The 24,219-nt window shown below is 47.8% G+C and overlaps 1 protein-coding gene and 1 pseudogene across 1 annotated transcript; one reads left to right on the forward strand and one right to left on the reverse strand.

Annotated features, from left to right (window-relative positions):
• The first annotated feature begins 3,329 nt into the window (after positions 1–3,329).
• LOC122897352 lies at positions 3,330–3,774 on the forward strand (annotated as a pseudogene).
• A 6,491-nt stretch (positions 3,775–10,265) lies between these two features.
• On the reverse strand, positions 10,266–17,712 carry LOC122897528 (melanoma-associated antigen 8-like). The gene is made up of 4 exons (XM_044235774.1): positions 17,693–17,712; positions 15,577–15,756; positions 11,465–11,522; positions 10,266–11,288 (listed from the first exon to the last, which is right to left on the reverse strand). Exons 1-4 carry the CDS (start codon positions 17,710–17,712, stop codon positions 10,266–10,268), a joined length of 1,281 nt encoding a protein of 426 aa, XP_044091709.1.
• Between the last annotated feature and the right edge of the window lie 6,507 nt (positions 17,713–24,219).

Raw genomic sequence — 24,219 nt, forward strand, 5'->3', positions numbered from 1 at the left:
AATTGTGCTTTGATGAACAAGTATTTGAATACCTGTTTTCAATTATTTTGGGCATATATATAGGAGTGGAATTAATAAGTCATATAGGAAGTCTATGTTTAACTTTTTGACAAATTGACAACCTTTACCACTGGCAAACATTCTTCATAACAGCTGCATCATTTTTCATTCCTACCATCAATGTATGAGAGTTTCAATCTATTCACATCCTCACAAAACTTGTTATTTCAGATTATTGTTGTTGTTATTGTTATTATTGCCATCCTAGCAGGTATGAAGTAGTATCCTATTTTGGTTTTGATTTGCTTTTCCCTAATGACTAATGATGTTGAGTATCTTTTCATATGCTTTTTAGTCCTTTGTGTATCGGATATTGTAAAAAATGTCTATTCAAGACTTTTTGCCCATTTTTTAAAAGATTTTATTTATTTATTTGACAAAGATCACAAACAGGCAGAGAGGCAGGCAGAGAGAGAGGAAGAAGCAGGCTCCCTGCTGAGCAGAGAGCCTGATGCGGGACTCAATCCCAGGACCCTGAGATTATGACCTGAGACGAAGGCAGCGGCTTAACCCACTGAGCCACCCAGGTGCCCCCTTTTTGCCCATTTTTAAATTGGTGTGTGTGTGTGTGTGTGTGTGTTGAGCTGAAAGAGTTCTTTATAAATTGTGAATAATAGACTATTATTAGATATATGATTTTTTGACATTTTTGCCCATTCTCCAAGTTGTACCTTATCTTTTAAAATATTCTTCCCAGCTCTATTGAGATATAATTGACACTTAACATCTGTAAGTTTAAGGTGTACAACATGTTTACTTGATGTATCTATAAACTGCAAAATGATTACCACCATAGTATTTTTTTAAATTTTATTTATTTGACAGATAGAGAGAGAGATCACAGTAGGCAGAGAGAGAGAAAGGGGGAGAAGCAGGCTCCCTGCTGAGCAGAGAGCCCAATCCAGGGATTGATCCCAGGACCCCGGGATCATGACCTGAGCCAAAGGCAGAGGCTTTAACCCACTGCCACCCAGGCGCCCCAATTACCACCATAGTATTAGCTGCCACCTCTCATCACACAGTTATCATTTCTATTTTGTGGACAGAACATTTAAGATCTACTCTCAGCAACACTCAAGGATACGACACAGTATTATTAGCTATAATCACCATGCTTTACATTAATGTACTCTGATCACTGTTTCTCTAAGTTTGTCCTTTTTGGATTCCACATATGTGGCATCATACAGTATTTTTCTGTCTGGCTTATTTCACGTAGCATAATGCCCTCAAGCTCCATCTAAGTTACTACAAATGGCAGGATTCTCTACTTTCTCATGACCAAATAATATTCCATTGTGTATATATTCCACATTTTATTTATTCATTCATCCATTGATGGACACTTAGGTTGTTTCTATGTGTTGGCTATTGTGAATAATGCTGTAATAAACATGGGAGTGCAAGTAACTTTTCAATAATCTGTTTTCATTTCCTTTGGATATATATCTAGAAGTGGGATTGCTGCATCATATGGTATCTGTCTTGATTGTATCTATTGATGCACAGAAGTTTTTACTTTTGATGAAGTCCAATTTATCTATTTTTTCTTTTATTGCCTGTGTTTTTGTCATATCCGTGAAATTATTGCCAGATCCAATGCCATGAATCCTTTTTATGTTTTCTTCTGAGAGTTTTATAGTTTTAGCTATTAAGCTAAGGTCTTTGATTCATTTTGAGTTAATTTTTGCATATGGTATAAGGTAAATGTCCAACTTCACTTTTTTGCATGTGGATATCCAGTTTCTCCAGCATCATCTGTTGGAAAGACTGTCCTTACCCATTGCATATTCTTGATACCCTTGTCAAAAATCATTTGACCTTATATGAAAGAGTTTATTTCTGGGATCCCCATTTTATTCCACTGTTCTGCATTTCTATCTTCATACCAATACCATGTCATTTTGTTACTATAGCTTTGTAGAAAGTTTTGAAATTAGGAAATGTGAGTCCCCCAAATTTGTTCTTTTTCAAGATTGTTTTGCCTATTCTGGGTCCTTTGAGATTCCATATACACTTTATTTTTTAATTTTATGTAAATTCAAGTGATTAATACATAGTGTATTATTAGTTTCAGAGGTAGAGTTCAGGGATTCGGAACACCCAATGCTCATTACATCACATGTCATCCTTATAATGCTCAGTGCTGATTACATCACATGCCGTCCTTAATGCCCATCACCCAGTTACCCCATCCCTTCCCACCTCCCTTCCAGCAACCCTCGGTTTGTTTCCTATAGTTAAGAGTCTCTTATAGTTTGTCTCCCTCTCTGACTTGTCTTATTTTTCCCTCTCCTCCCCTATGATCCTCTGTTTTGTTTCTTATATTCCACATATGAGTGAAATCATATGATAATTGTCTTTTTCTGATTGACTTATTTCGCTTCATATAATACTCTTTGGTTCCATCCACATCATTACAGATGGTGAGATTTCATCTTTTTGATGGCTAAGCAATATTCCATTATATATGGAATGTATATGCCATATCTTTTTTATCCATTCATCTGTTGATGGCCATCTGGGCTCTTTATTACTAGGTATTTACCCAAGGGATACAAATGTAGTGATCGAAAGGCCCCTGTACTCCCTATACACTTTAGAATCAACTTTTCCATTTCTTCAAAAGAAGTTGTTGGGATTTCTTATAGGGATTGTACTGAACTGTAAATTGCCTTGGTAGGATTGTTATCTTAACAAATTAAGTCTTCGAATCCATGAATGGATTCTTTCCATATGGAAAAAGTATGGCATATTTCCATATGCTGAAGTCTTTTTTAATTTCTTTGAGCAATGTTTTGTAGTTTTTATTATTGCTTTTTAAAAATTTTTATTAATTTATTTGGAGGGGGGGAGTCAGAGAGCACCCAGGCTGGTGGAGGAGCAGAGGGAGAGAGAGAAGCAGACTCCCCACTGAGCAGGGAGCCCGACAAGGGCTCAATCCCAGCACCTGGGATCATGACCTGAGCCAAAGGCAGTCGATTAAACAACTGAGATAACCAAGCAACCCTGTTTTGTAGTTTTTAGTGTACAAGTCTTATACTTCCTTGGATAAACTTATTTTTGAATACTTTTTTTTCTTTTTTTTTCCACTTTGTATGTCTTTATTTTTGTCTAATCACTCTGGTTAGCACTTCCAGTACAATAAAATAAAAGTGGCAAAAGCAGGAATTCTTGGCTTTATTTGTTTTTACAAAAGATTTATTTACCCTGAAGATCCTTTGGGTGGAGATGGCATCACCCGGAGTGTGAGTTGCTGCACAAGGATACTGAAGACAATGGCTAAGGACAAACTAAGAGGGCAGAAGTCCAGGAATGTATTTCATATAGCCAGCCCCAAAAAACCTTAAAGCCTAAAAACAAAGGAAAACCAATGTGCTATGGTGAGTGCTGTGAAGTGTGTAAACCTGGCGATTCATAGACCTGTACCCCGGGGGATAAAAATATATTATATGTTTATAAAAAATTAAAAATTAAAAATTAAAAAAATACAAAGGAAAACCACTTACCACTAACCTTAAGAAGATAAACATTGTGAGTAAAGAAAAAGTTAACAGGGTGAATAAAGCTTTTGTAGATATACAAAAGGAGCTTGCATATTTCTCAAAAGGCCTTTCCCTTGAACCTCTGCAGAAATAGCTGATTGCTCAGCAGTGTCATGAAAACGAACCAGTTAATGTTGATGAAGCGACAAGATCAATGGCTCAGTTGTAATACACTAGAGATACATCAAATACCCCCAAAAGACCAATAAATTAAATGTTTTATAAAAATAAGAGATTTATTATTAATTTTTGAGAGAGGAAGGAGGGGCAAAGGGAAAGGGAGAGAGAGACTCTCAAGCAGACTCCTCCCTACTGAACATGGAGCCCAGTTTGGGGCTTGATCTCACAACCCTGAGATCATGACCTGAGTAGAAATCAAGAGCCAGATGCTTAACTGACTGAGCCACCCCCAAGCACCCCTTGGCTTATTTCTTATTTCTTGGCTTAATGGGAAAATTTCAGTCTTTGACCATTGAGTATGTTACATGTGGGTTTTGCATGAATTCCCTTTATCATGTTAAGAAAGTTTTCTTCTATTTCTAGTTTGTTGAATGTTCTTTATATCATGAAAGAATGTTGGATAGTTTACTTTTCTTTTGATGTCTTTGTCTAGCTTTACTACTGGGGTAATGGTGACCTCACAGAATGAGATAGGAAGTACTCCCTCCTCTTCTATATTTGGGAAGAAATTGAAGATTTGCATAAGTTCTTCTTTCAAGTATTGGTAGAATTCACCAGTGAAGTTACCTGGTCTTGGCATGTTCTTTCTTATGAGATTTTTTTGGTCACTGATTCATTCTCCTTACCTGTTAGGTCTATTTGAATTTTCTTTTTTTCTTGAGTCAATTTTGGTTGTTTATGTTTTTAGAAATTTATCCATTTAATTTAGGTTATATAATTTCTTGGAGTACAATTGTTCAGAGTATTCTCTAAGAATCTTTTTTTATTTCTTTAACATCTGTAATACTATTCCCATTTCTTTTTTTTATTTTAGTAATTGACTCTTATTTTTTCCCTTGGTCTTACTAAACATTTATCAATATTCGTGATCTTTTCAAAGAAACAGCTTTACTTAGTGATCACCTAGTGATAAGACAGAAATTTCCTTAAATGTATGGAACCAAAATTAAAATCCCAGTCTTCACAGGTATTCCTTTTTGTATGTGTTGGACCACACTACACCACACCCCAGAAGGTGACCTGGTATACTGTCCTCATTTACAGCCAATTTGAGAGTTCTTGTGAATACAGAAATACCTTAAACATTCATCTAGTATTATTATGGAAAAGAGTCATACTTTGCACAATATCAGAGTTTCACAATGGGCAATTTTATGCAGTTTATTTTAGGAACAGCTTGAGAGTATCATTATTAATTGACTGATCATAATTGATCAAAGTATCAACTCATGATTTCCCATGGTTTCTCACCTTTAATCTGAGAACTTGGAAACATTTCACATTAAGCTTTCCAACACTCATTGTAGAATGTATATTATTATATAAATCAGTTTTAAGGTTGAGAAAATATAACAAGTTCATCATCTGTTGAATCTGAGGGGCTCTGTTTTTCATACAGCTATCCTGACCACCCTCTGGGTAGAGTCTAATTTCCAGCCTTGAGGAGATTCCCAGTGAATATTCAAACACAGAATTGAGAAAGAGAACTGAGGCACAAAAAAGCTCATATAACATGTCCTGAGCCACACAGCTAATGAAAGGTGAGGAAATAAAAACTCATCTTAGGGTCTTGCTTACTCTGTATCTCATGCTCTAGTAAGAAAGAAGTACTTTCCAGACAGATTAGAATGACCAAACTTAGTTATAGGTGGTCTTAACCCCCCCAAAGCATCAAGAGTTGGACTGTTTGTCAGTTTGGACACTCAGATAACAGATACTCTTGACCTTCCAGGAGCTTCACAGAAAGGGGCCAGGTAGGCTTCTCAGAGTCCAGAGCCTAGAGGGAAAGCATAATTTTGGTAAAGTTCTACGGGGTTCTGGAGCTGAACTGCTGCTTTGCAGGCCCACAAATTCTATTTTAGCTGCCCCACCAGAAATAACCAGGCCTTGGGGGCTATCCAGCAGAGACAACGGGACACTGACACATAACTAACTTGTAAAGCTCCAGGTTTTTCACTGTAGAGGAGGAGGCTATAATGATCTATTTGGTGGAGGATTAGAGCCATAGATATCAGTAAAAACCCTTATTTAACTTAATACATATATAGATGATTACATATAAAAATATTTATAGAATTATGAATACACACAGGGTAGTGAACACACATGTAATTCCTTCCTCTGTCAATCAAGGAACTCTAGAATCAATGACACCTCAGTCGCAATGAGCATACTTAGTACACAGATCTAGATTTCTCATACTGTTTTACAGTAAAAGGAGCAAGGGGTCCACGGAGAAATTGCTGATTCTAGAACTGGGGCAGGAAATACACAAGATGAGCCTGAAGCATCTTGGAATGCCTGAAAATAAAGACGTGCTTAAAAAACAAATAAAAACAAACACAAACATTTCCAGGGATATGGCAAAGGTAATATACAGAGGGAGGTAACAGGAAGAGCTCCCAGTGGCCAAATGTGGAACAATTTAAACAACAGAAATATATGAAGCAGTGTTGGATTTTAACCCAAAGTGTACTACAAATACCCATGTGTCTATATTAAAAATATATATATTTGACTGATTAAACACATAAACATGGGAGAACAGGAAAATCTCCAATAGAGAAAAATTCCAATTTATGCAGATACTTCCACTTCAAGATAGAGCCTAATTCTCTAGCCCTGAAGTATGGGCCACACATGGTGACTTTCGTCTGAGGACGACAATATGAACAGAAGGCCAGAAACAGTAACGTTACAGTGGAGACACCTAATGGGCATTAACTCAGCCAGGTGATCGAGATAAACATCCTTAGTGATAAATCATGCTAATAGTATGTGCTATTGATATGATGTCCTGACTTTACTGCCATGGTCTTTTTTCCTAACACACAATTCTAGACTAATCATGAGCAAAATATCATAAAAAATCCCGACTGAGGGACAATGTATGAAATATCTAATCATTCCTCCCAAAACAGTCAAGCTCATCAAAAACAAAGAAACCACTACAGCCAAGGAAATATTACAATAATATAACCTAGTACATTGGCTGGGATCCTTGAGCAGAAAACAGACACTAGATAAACATGGCAGACCTCTGAGTAAAGTATGACTTCAGTTAATAATAAATAATGCATCAATATTAGCTCATTAATTGTAATAAATATACCAAATAAATGGAAGCTATTCATAGTGGGAAATGGGGAGGGGCATGTACAAACTCTGTAATACCTTTGCAAATTGTTTACAAATCTAAAATAAAATAGTTTAAAATAAATAGTTTATTGAAAATGTTAAATAAAAAGGACAAAAAGAAACGGAACAAAACATAATGGGTAGGAAAAAGAAGAAAGAAAAAAGAAAAGTAAACACAAGCACACAAAACCGGTGTGGAAAAAAACCCTGAATAATCTTTCTTTCCTCTCCTTTAACTCCCAAGCATATTATCATACACAAGTTTGGATTCTTCCATCTCATAAACATCTCCAGAATCCACTCCTTTTCTCAAGCCCTGCACCACTGCCTGAACACGGCCTCACACATGTCTTCCCTGGATTAGAGCATATGATGCCAGATGTAGGCCTGCAAACACTATTTGCCCAAGAAGGGCTTTAAGACATCTGCAGTGGTGTCTGCCAGAGGGAAGGTCTGGCAAGAGACAGGAGGAACTCAACTCCTTGCAAAGAAAACCAGCATGCAGAACAAGTTTAGCTACATCTGGAGGATAACATCGGCTCCTCAGAGCAGAAACACAATGACTGAGAGTCCTCGGGCTGGGGAGCTCCTGTGTGATTTGCCTTGCCCTGGTTAGGACAGCTCAGGACCTGGCATGTGCCCGCATAGGAGGTTATGGCTAAAGAGCTGCATTCTAAGGAATGACTCCAAGGAAATGGGTCGAAGGCCTGCGGCATGACCTAGCTGCTACACCGCTATACCCCTTAGACCTGGATCCATCAGTTCCCCACAACAAGGAACAATGGAAGGTCCTGTTGGCATAGGAACCCCTGCTTCCATCCTGGAGTGCCCCACGGGCTCCAGTCCTGCAACGTGGGCAGAGAGCACCCAGTTCAAGAGGTCAAACAGGCTCCAGCTCACCTCAGCCTCCTCTGTGCTCCCCTAACCCTCCCCTGCTCGGCCCAGGGCAGTCCAGACGGGATGCCATGGAGGTGCTCCTCCTTCCACCTCTCCTGGGGCGGCCAAACCTCTGTACAGCCTGCTGCCTGGGAACCCAAACCCCCTCCTCCAGGGCTGCTTTCTAAGTCCTCATTTGAGACTGGGGGTGTCTGGGGTGAGTTGGGGAGCGTGCCGGTGGCCACGCCGTCACCTGCAAGTCTCTCCTCTGCTCCAACGGCCCGACTGCAGACACCAGGGTCCCAGCAGGCTCTGGGGATGGCTGACAGGGACACACGCCCTCTCTGGCTCAGCCTCAGGAAGCAAAGCCTCAGCGTCACCTGCACAGGGCCACCTGCTTCATGAAGCAGTTGGGGTTACACAGGACATCTCCGAAAATAACACAGCGTTGTACACGGTCTCACGCAGTCACCGGGCGACGACTGTCATTCGCGGGCCCCGGGCACACGCGCCACCAGGGTGTCGAGTCAGCTCTAGCGGAAGCACGGGCACGCTGAGCGGGATCCACGGCTGGGGCCTCCCGAGGAAGGAGGAGTGTGAGAAGACTGGGGAGTGAGGGCTTGGCAGCGGGGAGACAGGAGGACGAGACCCCAGGCATTGCAGACCGAGGCCAGGGTCAGGACAGGCTGGGCAGTGCACGAGGCATGGGGGCTGCGGGCCGGGCCCCAGGAGGAGGCCCCCCCACCCCAGTTCCCACAAGGCCCACATGCAGCTGGCTGCCCGGCTCCCAAAAGAGACTCATGACCGCCCCGCGGCCACTGACGGGGCAGCTCAGGGACCTGGCGGTGCAGGAGGCAGGAAGCATCCCTACAGCCCGTTTCCCGAGCGGGGGCTCCTGTGGGGAAGGCCGCCCGCCCTGCGCGGAGCAGTAAGGCCCACACGTCGGGCAGGACACACACGCATAAGCGTCCGTGGGTCTGACACCAGAGTCTGGCTGAGGACACGGTGCGCTCTCTGTTCTGCGCTGCCATGGCAAAGAACGGATCCAGGGTCCCTGGGGCGCCTTCGATAGGAATGCCTGTGACAAACAGGATTCTGCCACGGGAGCCTTCCTAAGTGCCAGAGGACAGGCCACGCTGTTTCCCTCTTAGCCTGGAGACAGGAGGAGCACAAGGGGGGGGGGGCCCGGCACTGGACATTTATCATTTATCCATTTAAGACATCTCTCCCGCCCCCAAAGCACCCGATGCCCAGAGAGGGTCACTGTCACCACCCAGCTTCCCCGTGACCGGCAGCACAGAAGCGATCATGGGGCCCCTCTAGTCACAGCCCTGCCCCCCGGGCTGGGTCAGGGGCATTTCCAGGGCAAGTCCTCGCCTCGGGAGCAACACCCCCTCACGGCTTCCGCTTCATCTGCAGCTCTCAGGGCACGCCTGCCCACCTTCGTGCCACGACTGGGACTGCTCCACACAGTCCCCTACGGCCGGGACGCGTCCTGCTTCTAGCGTCCTCCGCGCTCACCCGCAGGGCCTTCCAGACGGTCGAACTCAGCCCACGTCGAGGAATCGAGGAGCCAGTGAGCCGAGCTCCCTCTGTGCTGAGAGGACGCCTCTCCTCCTTTCTTGAAGAACCAAGCCAGGGCAGGAGCCCCGTCTGTGTGCCTCTGGCATGGACACCATGACAGCCAGCGGGGCATCAGAGGCAAGAACCCACACGCTTATCTTCCCCCGTTCCTGACCCCCTTCCCCTTCCTATTCCGTTCTTGCGCCTTCCCAACCCACCCCGAGGCCAAGCCCTGTGATTCTGGCCCAGAGCCCAAAACAGGAGGCAAGGTGTCTAGGCTGGTTTCTAGGACACGGCAAAAATCCTTTTTGCTGAAAGATATTTTATGTGTTTATTTATTCGAGAAACAGCACACAGAGAGGGAGAGGGAGAAACAGGCCCCACTGAGCAGGGAGCCCGATGTGGGGTTAGATCGCAAGATCCTGAGATCCGGACCTGAGCTAAAGGCAGATGCTTAACCCACAGAGTCCCCCAGACGGCCGCGGGACATGACCAAACTCGTAACTCTTGAACTGGGTCAGGACAAACGCTGTGTTGGGGGATGTCACGCACACACTCAGCCACTGAAGCCGATGAAACCTCCTACGCCAAGGAACCCACTGGAGAGCTCACCAGGGACACGAGCTCTGAACTTGGGAGGCATCGCAGGGAACCGCCCTCCACATCCCCAAAGGAGGCTCTTTGCCCTGCATTTTCCCCCAAACCTCCCTGGCCCCGCACTGCTTCGAAATCCCAGGGCTCTCTCTACACACACACGCTCACACACACACACACACACACACACACACACACACACCCCAACAGGGAAGAACCAAGAAACGGCCTCACTTCGTGCCCGGCACCCCGCAGGACAAGCTGCCGACCCCGCCAGGGCCCGGACCGCACCACAGCCACCCCTGGGGCTCAGGCCCCCTCTTCCTCATGGCTCACAGCCTCTTCAGAGGGGGCCAGGGAGGAAACCGGCAGCCCGGGATAGACCCGCAGCAAATACTCCAGCACCTGCAACCTGCTGGTTTCCGCGTGGGCCCTGGGACCCCACAGGAACTCGTAGCGGGCAGGGTCACAGCCGGGCACCTGCCGGTACTCCAGGTACCCTTCCTGCACCCAGACGTTGGTCAGGAGCTCCCGGGGCTCCCCGTAAATGATGTGCTCCTCGCCGGCATACACCCCCATGACCCCCAGCGCTTCCCACACCACCTCCTCGGGGGCACGGTCGCCCTCCAGGAGGATCACCGCCAGGAGCACCACCAGGAGGCCGGTCTTGGGCGGGCCCTGCTCACCGCTCAGCATCGCATCGCAGGTGAGGCCCAGGACGGCGACCAGGACGTAGGAGTGCTCGCCGGGGTCCACTTCCTTCACCTCCACGCCGAACACCAGCCGCATGCACTCGGACGCCTGGCCCAGCATCCCGGGGAAGGCGTCCTGCTCATCCTCGCCGACGATCGCCAGCATCTCCGCCTGGCTGGCCGGCTCCTTGGTGAGATACTTGAGGAGCAGGAACCCCACCAGGTCAGCTGTCTTCTCCTGGACTATGTCAGAGAGCCTGGGCTCGGCTTCTTCGGACTCCTCCCCGGTGCTGGACCCCTCCTCATCTGAGCTGCTGGAGCCGTGGTCGGGCAGGCTCCAGGCAGTGGCTGCCATGGCCGCGGGCGAGGGGCAGGCCATCTGAGGGCTCTGGGGAGGACTCGGGGTCCCCGCAGCAGACCCCTCCTCCTGGGGGCCCAGAGACGGGGCCGAGCAAGAGAGGGAAGGGACGGTGGACTGGGAGGAGGCAGAGGCGGAGGAGGGAGGTAGGGCCTCCTCCCCTCCAGCCCCGCACTGCTGTGCCTCCTCCAGGCCCTGTCCCGGTCCTGGACCGGGGTCTTCCTCCAGCTTCCACAGCTCACTCCTCTGACCCAGGGGCATGGCGATGGTGTCGGGCTGAACCTGAAGACACACGTGGGTGGCTCCTCAGGGTGCAGCCCAGCCAGCAGAGGCCCGGATGTCCCAGAGCTGACAGTGGGCTGTGTCGCCCACGGGTGCCCAGGGGTGCCCTCTGGGTTGGGACCCTGGCGCCAGGCTCAGAGCAAGTACCTCACCTTGACCACTGGCACTCAGCTCACCGTGATCTCAGGGACTCCTGCCTCACACCGAGGGCTCAACAGCCGCTTCTCGATATCCCTGGGGGAGAAAAGGAGGAGGTACGTCAGGGGACACGCTCAGAGCACAGCCCCGGGGCCCAGGGCACACAGGACGGCTGGGCTGGACTCCTGCGTTTGCCACCCGTGCAGGCTGGGCGGTCCCCTCCTTGGCCTCTCAGGGCACTTCTTCCCCCTGCCAGGACCTAAGCCCCACGCCCCTTGGCCCAGAGGCCAAAGGGTCCCCGCAAGACCACGCAGCCCTGAGCCTCCACGGAAGGAAAGCGAGGGGGTTCGCATCTGGACCGGCCTGCATTAGGTCTACAGCGCTCGTCACGGGTCTCCAGGGACGGCCAAACGTGGGCTTCCGTCTACCCTGGATGGGTGTGACCCCTCTGTCTAGACCTTGACCCAGGAAGGCTGGGAAGACTCCCGGTGCTGCCTGGAGGCCACCCTCCTGGTGTCGAGGCCTCCTCTCACGGAGAAGCCGGAAGGAAAGGCGAGGAGAACTCAGTCTGCCCACCGATGCCCCGTCTCCCCGTGGCTGACCGAAGTGTGAGGCAGGCCTGGGCCCTGGGGATCCTGCTGTGGAGGCATCTCCTCGTTTCCCACCTGCACCCCTGCCTCCTCCACTGACCGGAGTCCAGACCCTCAGGCACAGACCCTCCCCTCCCAGAGCCCAGGGATCTGGGGACGAAGAGGGGCTCAGCCCGACAGACCCAGCCCGGGTTCTCAGGGCGGTCAGGTAGAGCTGGCCAGATTTCTGGGCCACCCCCTCCTCGTCCCAAGGGGTGGGTGGGAGCCCTCGCTCCTGCCTCGGGGGTCCCCACGTTGACTCTTGCCAGGACCAGGGCCTCCCGTGTGCCTCCCAGGTGGGCTTCCTCAGATGACCCGACTCCGACCTCTCCCAGCATGGCCCTCGCCTCCCTGAGAGCTCCCAGAGGACGGGGAGGAGCCACCACGTCCATGTCCGAGGGTCCGTCCCCCACCGTCAGCTTCCAGCAAGATCCCAAAGGGCTGGCAGTGGGGACCGACCCCTCTGTCCTGGGACGGGGATGCCCTCAGGCTCCCGGGAGGCTAATCCTCCTTCTGGCCAGGGCCTGCCCTTCTACCCAGCCCCCAACCTGAGATAGAGGCCATGTGCCCCTCAGCCCGAGACCTCACTCCCCGAGGTCGCTCCGCCTTCCAGCCCATGAGACAAGTGAGCATGCCTGCCACTTTGGGCCAGCGCTGACCGATCCTCCCTGGGCTGCCAACAGGGCAAGGCCGGACTCCGGGGCACTGGCTTCTTTGTTGAGAAGGGAGGACCGGGTACGGCCAGTCCTGCCCCAGGGTCCTCATCCTCTCTCCCAGAAGGACCTGAGACCCTCCTCCCCACCCCATGCTCCTCCCTCTCTCTCTCTCTCTCTCTCTCTCTCACACACACACACGCACGCACAAGCCCTCCACACCCAGGTCCTGTTCCTTCTCACCACAGCCCACAGTCTCGCACACCCAGATGTGGACATCAGGACAGGCCTGGGCTCCTCCTACACTGGGGCCTCCTCTCCGAATTGAACATGCTGGGGACCAGATGCCTCAGTCCTCCCTCTGGTCCTCACCTTCCACCACAGCAGGCCCACAGTCCGCCCGGGAGGTCTTGAAGCCTGATGCTTCCACCCAGACCCCCGTCTCTGGGAGACTTGGTGGGGATGCAGGGCTCGCCCGATGTGATCATCTGTCCCTGGGGCCTCCTGGGACCCAATCCGGTCTCTGTCCCAATCCTGCAGTCCTCCTTGCAGTGCTCGCCTTTCCCCCCAGCCGCACACGGCCCATCTCCCCCCTTACGCGCCCTTGAGGCGGTGCTCCATCCTTGTGACCACCGGACCTCAGAGGCCCTGAGGCTGAAGTGGCCACCCACGGTGTGGGATCGCCCACCCCAGGAGCCTCCCGTGGCTGAACCAAGCCGCGGTCCAGCGGGCTCCCTGCGGACCCGCTCAGGTCTTCTCGCCTCGGGCCCTAGCGGGTCCCCGGCCTCTCCTGTCTGCTGTCCCGGGGCCGGTGCTCCCACACCAAGGCCATCGCTCCCCTGAGCCCACTGGCTCAAGTCTGTGACCACGATGTGCAGCGGCAAAGCCCAAGACTTCCCAGGGCTGACCGCGGGGGCTGAGATGGGGCGTCCAGGTCTCTCGGGCCTTCTTCCCCTTTCCAACGGGGCTCCCTGGTGCCTATGCCTTTGTCTGCGGTACTGCCCGCGGATCGACTCCTGGACACCAGCGCATCCAGCATCCGGGAGACCCAGCTGGGCAAGTGAGGTCCACAAACCCGCACAGACGAACACGGATGAGGAGTCCGTGTCCTACACGAAGACGTCTAGGGGCTGACTCTGGTTTGGGGTCCAGGGTCCCTCGGACCTCCCTCTGCATCCTCACCGTGAAGCCCGGCACGGCCCGGGCTGCCCCCTGCCCCCCTGAGCATCAGCGCCTTCTGCCAAGGTCCCCGGTGTCTGTGAGAGCGGGATGCGGAAGTCCGGACTCGCCACGTGCTCCCATCCCCCCCCCGGAAATTCCCCGCCTCTGGGCTAGAGTCCAGGCTCCCTCAGTCCTCCCTCTGCATCCTCGCCGTGAGCCCAGCAGCACCGGCCCCCACGCGTCTGCCCACCCGAGGGAGGCCCTCTTCCTTCTGCCGAGGTCCCCAGTCACTAGAGAAAGCCTGAGGCGCGAGTCCCACCCCAGGGGATAGGAGACCCCATCCCGCCCAGATGCCTGTCTAAACTGACCCTGGGAACCGAATGCTGTGAGGTCCCTCTGTCCTGCCTCAGGGTTCATACGTTGAATCCCATTCGCGGCTGAGCCTCCCGCTGACGACCTGAGAGCGGCTCCTGACACCAGGCGCTTTATCGCTGAGAGACCCGGATGCGGAAGTCCGGACTAGCCACGTGCTCCCATCCCCCACCACGGACCTTCCCTGACTGACTCTGGGCTGGGGTCCAGGGTCCCTCAATCCTCCCTGTGCATCCTCACCGTGAAGCCCAGCCGGACCTATGCCCTCCCCTCTCCTCGCTGAGCGAGGCCCTGTTCCTTCTGCCAAGGACCCCAGTCACTAGAGAAACCCGGATGCACCTGTCCCAGCCTAGGGCGTAGGAGACCTCATCCTGCCAGATGCCTTTCTAAACTGACCCTGCGGTCGCAATTCTGGGAGGTCCCCTCCGTCCTGCCTCAGGGTTCATACGTTGAATCCCATTCGCGGCTGAGCCTCCCCGTTGACGACCTGAGAGCGGCTCCTGACACCAGGCGCTTTATCGCTGAGAGACCCGGATGCGGAAGTCCGGACTCGCCACGTGCTCCCATCCCCCACCACGGACCTTCCCTGACTGACTCTGGGCTGGGGTCCTGGGTCCCTCAATCCTCCTACATCCTCACCGTGAAACAAGGCACGACCTGCGCCCGCCCCTCTACCCCACTGAGGGAGGCCCCGCTCCTTCTGCCAAGGCCCCCAGTGTCTCTGAGACCCGGACGCGCCAGTCCCGACACACCGGCCACGCGTCCCCATCCCGCCCGGGGCCTGCCCGGACCGACCCTGGGGCCGACCTCAGTTTCGACCCCTCTGTCCTGGGCTCCCAACGCCCTGGGTCCTGCCCCCGCTCGGGCACGACCCCATCCCCCCTGAACCCCCTGGGCCTCCCGGGGCCGCGGCCTTCCTGACCCGGCATCCTTGCCCTCCGACCAAGGTCCTCAGCCCCCTCGGACCCCCGAGGCACCTTTCAGCCGACGCCCCCTGTGGCCACCCTCCCCAGGGGAACCAGGGTCGGTCCGCGGCAGGGCCCGAGGGGCTGCACCCGCTCGGGGAAGGCTGGGCCCCACCGATCTCCCTCAGGTGCCGACACCCGCTCCAGGGAGGGCCTGGGCCCGTCCCTCTGGGGACCCGTGTCCCCTGCCCTGGCCCCGGCGGGAAGGCCTCAGCCGGACGGCGCTGCCCCGGCCCCGGGTCTCTCGGGGCTGCCGCCGGGGGCCCCCTGGATCCCGGGTGTCCCCCCACGACCCCCACTCGGGGCACCCTCAGGGCAGGGTCTACCTGCACGCCGGGCTGCCGGGCCTGGGCTCCTTCCCTCAGCCAACCTGAACCCGGCTTCCCGCACACAGGGCCTCGCCTCTCTCCGGCCTCGGAGGCGGAAGTCGGCGCTCGTCACATCCGGACCCCGGAGGAAGGGGTCCCCTAGGGCTGACAGCACCTCCGCGGCGATGGGTCCCGGGTGGGCAAGGCGGGGGCCGGGGAGCGGGGAGGAGGGTCCCTCGCACCTGCTCACGGGGCCCGGGGTGTCTCAGGGCCGCGGGCAGGGACACAGTGAGCTGGGACATGGGACCCCTCGGCCCTCACCCAGGAAGCCCTCCTCTACCCTTGTGGGACACACGCAGTCGCGGGACAGATGCCTGATGTGGACCCGCAGCGCCCGTGACCGTGGGGCAGGGTCGGAGGAGAAGCGCTCCTTCCAAGGGGTCCCTTCGCCAGCCGCCAGACTTCAGGAACAGTCTGAAGATTTTATAAAAACACTGAATTTACTGACGAGGCTGAGTAGTTGCAGGTTTGGGGTTCGGTCCCAGGGGTTTTGGGTTATCCACTCTTGAGGGGTCTGCTGCAGTGAGTTTTCCTTTGTCGTGCTCGTTCATCCTAAGAAACACAATGTCAGTAGTTAGTTTTTGTACTATATATGATATGGTATATAATTGTATACAACGTGTAGATTATATGTGTTTACACGTGTATGTACATATCACATAGATGTGGACATGGACATATATATGCATGTGTGGTACTTTATTCATTTACAAATTATGTACTTATGTATCTGTAGAATTTATATACTTAATTTAAAATATCTTCTCTTATTATATGATTTGCTTTGATATTTGCTAATGTATTTCAGGCTGACTCTTTGTATTATATTTAAATAATTTTAGATGGAGCATTCCTTACCACTAAGTTGTATCATGTGGTTATTAGCATAGAGTCTGGAGTGAAATGCCTCATTCATCCCATCTTTCCTGTGTCTGGTTGTTATACCAGGTCTACTGTCATGTGTGCTCTGGGATCGTGCCTCAGGTCTGGGCAGGGAAGCAGAAGCAGAAATTGAAAATTGGTCCCCCTGTCAATCCTGTCGTCTGCATTTACAAAGCCTACGTTCCCTCCCCGCATCCCTGATGTTCCTGAGTCTCCAACCCAAACAGAAGTACCAGTTCCTCAGTCTTCAGTTTTCCCCAGGGCTTTCTCCTATTTTATTGTTCAGACATTGTTACTCATTCTCTGTGTCTCTTTCAAGACTTCAGGGTTTTTTTAAAAAAGATTTTAATTTATTTATTTGGCAGAGATCACAAGTAGGCAGAGAGGCAGGCAGTGTGTGTGTGGGGGGGTGGAATCAGGCTCCCTGCTGAGCAGAGAGCGGGATTCGGGGCTTGATCCCAGGACTCTGAGATCATGACCTAAGCTGAAGGTAGAGGCTTAACCTACTGAGCCACCCAGGTGCCCCAAGACTTCAGTTTTTAAGAGTAGTTTTAGTTGCACAGAAATGAAAAAAATTCCTTTTTCATCTTATTCTGATCAAAGTTTTTTCCATTAACCAGTGTTGAATTTCTTTGAGAGGACTTTTTGTACCCATTTGTGATCTGATATTTTTAGTTTCATTATTTTGTTAGTGTAGGTAAATACAGTTGAAAGATTTTTCTTATGTTAAGACATATATTTCTGTTCATTGGGCACAGCCTTTTGTCTATTTAATTCACTACTATGTTGAATATGCATACATTTACTTAGGATATTTGCTGCTATATGCGCGATTTTTGCTTAAGTGTTCTTTCAAGGTGGGTTTCTCCTCTAGCATTTACATCCAGGAGCACTAGCTTGGGGAAATGAATAGAAAAAAAATTCCCATATTTTTCTCCACTTTGAGTTTACCTAACATAATTTCTCCCCAACCATTTGGTAGAACTAGCCTTAAAAACTGCCTTGCCCTGGAATATATGATGGTTGCTTGAGCTCATAATATGGTTTCAATTTATAATGTTCAATTAAGGTTTTCTATTTCTTTATGGAAAATTTGTCAATTTTTTTCCTAAAAACCTCAATCCATTTTACTTAGGTTTTCAAACTTAATGACATGATATTTACAAATAAAAATTTTTACTACAGAAAGTCTCAAACGTGTAAACAGTGGGGAATAGAATAGTGAACCCCACATACCTGACACCCAGGGTCAACATTCTTCTATACATGAGCAATCAGGCTCCAAATATACCCCCACCTACCTGGTATCTCAGATGCTGGGATATTGTAAAGTATATCCAAAATGTACCTTTTCATTACTCAGTACTTTAGTATGAATCTCACAAAGATAAGTACTCTTTTATTAAACACAAAGCCACCATGATTATCACTAAATAACTCTTTAATACAGTGAAATGGGTTTGTTTTTCACACTTTTCAGGCAAGCATATGCTCTTTTTTAAATGCAGTTTCTTTGAATCAGTATCAAAATATGTTCTATACATTTTGATTATTCACATCCCTGAGTCTTCTCAAATATACAGGCTCTCACTCATCACCTCTTGCTTGGCAAATATTTTGTTCAAAATAAAACACCCCTTGTCTTTTGTCCAGTTTCCCATTGTGTGCATTTCACTGAATGCAACTTTTCTCTCTTTGACATTATTCATTTGTCTTTCCATGTTTTCCATTTTTTTTCCCAGTAGAGCCTCTTGGCATCTTAAACATAGTTATTTTACATCCTCTGTTAGTTCCAAAATTATTGTCATATTTGAGTCTGTTAATTCCAACATATGTGTCACATTTGAATCTAGCTCTGATATTTGTATTGTCTGTTCAAATCATGTATTTCCTCGCCTTTTGGTCTTGTAAATTTCGGTTTAGAGTTGAATGTGTTGTGTGGGGTAATAGTAACAGATGTCATTATGTCTCATGTCATTTATGTTGATCTGGCTGGGAGTTGGGTGTTATTTCTTGTAGCTATAGGTGCCAGAAGCTTTGATTCTTCCAGTGTCCTTGTTTTTGTTTTCCCTCTTGGATTATGACAGCTGTACAATAATAACATAAGATAATGACAATAGGGAAAACTGGATGCAAAGTATATGAGAATTCTCTTTACTATCTTTATGATAATTTTGTCAATTGAAAACTTTTTTAAGATAAAAAATGTAATAGAAGTCACTCCTTGGACTCCATTGGAAATAACAAATGCAAACACTTCTTCCTCTAAGAATTGACCCTCCAAGGGAAAGAATTAAGCTTTTATCTTGCTTTTCTTCTACTAACTGTATTACTACATAACGCAATACCTGTAGTAAATGCAGTGGATTTCTTACTGGAGGATTCCAGGTGAGGAAAGTGCAAGGCATGATAGGAAAAAGGAAATGACCATTTGCAAGCCCAGGAATGTAACTGATGTAGTTCATGATAACTGATGGGTGCAATCACTGGGTGAAAGTTTGATGATGTACTCTACAATGCAGGCATGAGGTGTCACCGCCTGAATCCTCTGTTCAGTGACCTTCTGATCAACAGTAGAAGAACCTGAAGTGATATGCCTTCTGTTAGAATGCCCTAGGAAGCACACAGTACTACCTAGGAGTACTTTCCTCCCAAAATCTTGAACTTGCTTCTGGCCTCCCACTGGGGTGAGTTACAGTGGCAGGAAATACAGCTCTCTGTTAAAGTGACTATGCCCCTCAGTGAAGGCACAGGGTCTTTTCTGCGAAAAGAGCTCTAGACATCAGCAGAAAGGTGTTTACTTTGTTCTGCACACAGTCTGCTCAAGAAAGGCACCATTTTCCTGTCTACCACAGTGATGCCACAACAAGACAACAGCCTTGCCTATTCCAAGTCAATGGTGTTGGTCTTTTCCTTTATCCTTAAACCTGCATTTGCTCCCTATCCGCTAGGTCAAGTCAGAAACCTAGGATAAAAACCTCAATGCAACAAGTCAGTTCATGGTACCAGTGCCACTGATCTTGCTGCAAGGCTACCCTTGGGTCAGAGGATCAGGCCCTCCAAACTAGCCTCTCAAGAGCCCTGCCTCCTACTCTCTGTTGCAGAGCCCTGAGCTGTTTTCTGCACATGTTTTGTTCTCCCCTGGGCATTTGCTTTTGTCAGGCTGCTAGTATTCCTCTTGAGACATCTTCAAGTCTCTCCTTCAATGTCACCTTTTCCATGAGTCCTTCTATGTATACTTTTTTTTTCCCAATTTATTTATTTTCAGAAAAACAGTATTCATTATTTTTTCACCACACCCAGTGCTCCATGCAAGCTGTGCCCTCTATAATACCCACCACCTGGTACCCCAACCTCCCACCCCCCCGCCACTTCAAACCCCTCAGACTGTTTTTCAGAGTCCATAGTCTCTCATGGTTCACCTCCCCTTCCAATTTACCCAAATTCCCTACTACTCTCTAACGCCCCTTGTCCTCCATGCTATTGGTTATGCTCCACAAATGAGTGAAACCATATGATAATTGACTCTCTCTGCTTGACTGATTTCACTCAGCATAATCTCTTCCAGTCCCGTCCATGTTGCTACAAAAGTTGGATATTCGTCCTTTCTGATGGAGGCATAATACTCCATAGTGTATATGGACCACATCTTCCTTATCCATTCATCCGTTGAAGGGCATCTTGGTTCTTTCCATAGTTTGGCGACTGTGGCCATTGCTGCTATAAACATTGGGGTACAGATGGCCCTTCTTTTCACGACATCTGTATCTTTGGGGTAAATACCCAGGAGTGCAATTGCAGGGTCGTAGGGAAGCTCTATTTTTAATTTCTTGAGGAATCTCCACACTGTTCTCCAAAGAGGCTGCACCAACTTGCATTCCCACCAACAGTGTAAGAGGGTTCTCCTTTCTCCACATCCTCTCCAACACATGTTGTTTCCTGTTTTGTTAATTTTGGCCATTCTAACTGGTGTAAGGTGATATCTCAATGTGGTTTTAATTTGAATCTCCCTGAGGGCTAATGATGATGAGCATTTTTTCATGTGTCTGATAGCCATTTGTATTTCTTGATTGGAGAAGTGTCTGTTCATATCTTCTGCCCATTTTTTGATGTGTTTGTCTGTTTCGTGTGGGTTGAGTTTGAGGAGTTCATTATAGATCCTGGATATCAACCTTTTGTCTGTACTGTCATTTGCAAATATCTTCTCCCATTCCGTGGGTTGCCTCTTTGTTTTTTTGACTGTTTCCTTTGCTGTGCAGAAGCTTTTGATTTTGATGAAGTCCCAGAAGTCTATTTTCGCTTTTGTTTCCTTTGCCTTTGGAGACGTATCTTGAAAGAAGTTGCTGTGGCTGATATCGAAGAGATTACTGCCTATGTTCTCCTCTAAGATTCTGATAGATTCCTGTCTCACGTTGAGGTCTTTTATCCATTTTGAGTTGATCTTTGTGTACGGTGTAAGAGAATGGTCGAGTTTCATTCTTCTACATATAGCTGTCCAGTTTTCCCAGCACCATTTATTGAAGAGACTGTCTTTTTTCCACTGTATATTTTTTCCTGTTTTGTCGAAGATTAATTGACCATAGAGTTGAGGGTCCATATCAGGGCTCTCTACTCTGTTCCACTGGTCTATGTGTCTGTTTTTATGCCAGTACCATGCTGTCTTGGTGATCACAGCTTTGTAATAAAGCTTGAAATCAGGTAAGGTGATGCCGCCAGCTTTATTTTTGTTTTTCAACGTTTCCTTAGCGATTCGGGGTCTCTTCTGATTCCATACAAATTTTTGGATTATTTGCTCCAGCTCTTTGAAGAATGCCGGTGGAATTTTGATCGGAATGGCATTAAAAGTATAGATTGCTCTAGGCAGTATAGACATTTTAACGATGTTTATTCTTCCGATCCAAGAGCATGGAATGGTCTTCCATCTTTTTGTGTCTTCTTCAATTTCTTTCATGAGTGTTCTATAGTTCCTCAAGTATAGATCCTTTACCTCTTTAGTTAGGTTTATTCCCAGGTATCTTATGGTTCTTGGTGCTATAGTAAATGGAATCGATTCTCTAATTTCCCTTTCTGTATTTTCCTTGTTAGTGTATAAGAAAGCCACTGATTTCTGCACATTGACTTTGTATCCTGCCACGCTGCTGAATTGCTGTATGAGTTCTAGTAGTTTGGGGGTGGAGTCTTTTGGGTTTTCCATATAAAGAATCATGTCATCTGCGAAGAGAGAGAGTTTGACTTCTTCATTACCAATTTGGATACCTTTTATTTCTCTCTGTTGTCTGATTGCTGTTGCTAGGACTTCTAATACTATGTTGAACAAGAGTGGTGAAAGTGGGCATCCTTGTCTTGTTCCTGATCTCAACGGGAAGGCTGCAAGCTTTTTCCCATTGAGGATGATATTTGCTGTGGGTCTTTCATAGATAGATTTGATGAGGTTCAGGAATGTTCCCTCTATCCCTATACTTTGAAGCGTTTTAATCAGGAACGGATGTTGGATTTTGTCAAATGCTTTTTCTGCATCAATTGAGAGGACCATGTGGTTCTTCTCTCTTCTCCTATTAATTTGTTGTATCACATTGATTGATTTACGAATGTTGAACCATCCTTGTAGCCCAGGGATGAATCCCACCTGATCATGGTGGATAATCTTTTTAATGTGTTGTTGGATCCTGTTGGCTAGGATCTTGTTGAGAATCTTAGCATCCATATTCATCAGTGATATTGGTCTGAAATTCCCCTTTTTGGTATGGTCCTTGCCTGGTTTGGGGATCAGGGTAATGCTGGCTTCATAGAAAGAGTCTGGAAGTTTTCCTTCTGCTTCAATTTTTTGAAACAGCTTCAGGAGAATAGGTGTTATTTCTTCTTGGAAGGTTTGGTAGAATTCCCCAGGGAATCCGTCAGGTCCTGGGCTCTTGTTTTTTGGGAGATTTTTGATCACTGCTTCAATCTCGTTATTAGATATCGGTCTATTCAGGTTGTCGGTTTCTTCCTGGTTCAATTTTGGTAGTTTATATTTTTCCAGGAATGCATCCATTTCATCAAGGTTGCTAAGCTTATTGGCATATAACTGTTCGTAGTAACTTCTGATGATTGTTTCTACTTCCTTGGTGTTAGTTGTGATCTCTCCCCTTTCATTCATAATTTTATGAATTTGGGATTTCTCTCTTTTCTTTTGGATTAGTGTAGCCAGTGGCTTATCGATCTTATTGATTCTTTCAAAAAACCAGTTTCATTGATACGTTCTACTGTATCTCTGGTTTCTCCCTCATTGATCTCAGCTCTAATCTTGATGATTTCCCTTCTTATGTGTGGAGTTGGTTTGATTTGTTGTTGATCCTCCAGTTCTTTAAGGTGTAGAGACAGCTGGTGTGTTCTGGATTTTTCAATTTTTTTGAGCAAGGCTTGGATGGCTATATATTTTCCCCTTAGGACCGCCTTTGCTGTATCCCATAGGTTTTGGACCGAAGTGTCTTCATTCTCATTGGTTTCCATGAATTGTTTCAGTTCTTCTTTGATCTCCTGGTTGATCCAAGCATTCTTAAGCAAGGTGGTCTTTAGCTTCCAGGTGTTTGAGTTCCTTCGGAACTTTTCCTTGTGATTGAGCTCCAGTTTCAAAGCATTGTGATCTGATAATATGCAGGGAATAATCTCAGTCTTTTGGTATTGGCTGAGTCCTGATTTGTGACCCAGTATGTGGTCTATTCTGGAGAAGGTTCCGTGTGCACTTGAGAAGAATGAGTATTCTGCTGTTTTAGGGTGGAGTGTTCTGTATATATCTATGAGGTCCATCTGGTCCAATGTGTCGTTCAATGCTCTTGTTTCTTTATTGATTTTCTGCTTCGATGATCTGTCTAATTCTGAAAGAGGCGTGTTAAGATCACCTACGATTAGTGTATTCATATCAATATGACTCTTTATCTTGATTAACAGTTTTCTTAAGTAATTGGCTGCTCCCATATTGGGAGCATAGATATTTACAATTGTTAGATCATCTTGGTGGATAGTCCCTTTAAGGATTATGTAGTGTCCTTCTGTATCTCTGACTACAGTCTTTAGTTTGAAGTCTAATTTATCTGATATGAGAATCGCTACCCCAGCCTTCTTTTGAGTCCCATTGGCATGAAAGATGCTTCTCCACCCCTTCACTTTCAGTCTGCGTGTATCTTTAGGTTCAAAATGGGTCTCTTGTAGACAGCATATGGATGGGTCCTGTCGTTTTATCCAATCTGCAACCCTGTGCCGTTTTATGGGTGCATTGAGGCCATTCACATTGAGAGTGATTATTGATAGATACGTTTTTATTGACATCGAGTTACCTTTGAAGTCTTTCTTTCTGTAGACTGTCTCTATATTTCTGTTCAATGCTATTCTTGGGATTTTTCCTCTTTTATAGAACCCCCCTTAATATTTCCTGCAGTATCGGCTTGGTGGTTGCATAGTCTTTTAAGTCTTGCCGGTCTTGGAAACTCTTTATCTCTCCATCCATTTTGAATGTCAGTCTTGCTGGATAAAGTATTCTTGGCTGCATGTTCTTCTCATTTAGTGCCCTGAATATATCTTGCCAGCCTCTTCTGGCTTGCCAGGTCTCTGTGGACAGGTCTGACGTTATTCTGATGGGCTTCCCTCTGTAAGTAAGGAGCCTCTTTGCCCTGGCGGCTTTCAAGAGATTATACCTACAATTATAATTTCTCAATTTGACTATCAGGTGTCGTGATGTTTTTTTGGAGTGTATAATCTTGGGTGGAGACCGTTCAGCCTCTAGTACA

This window comes from Neovison vison, chromosome X (assembly GCF_020171115.1).
Source record: "Neovison vison isolate M4711 chromosome X, ASM_NN_V1, whole genome shotgun sequence".
In the NCBI taxonomy this organism is placed as follows: domain Eukaryota; kingdom Metazoa; phylum Chordata; class Mammalia; order Carnivora; family Mustelidae; genus Neogale; species Neogale vison.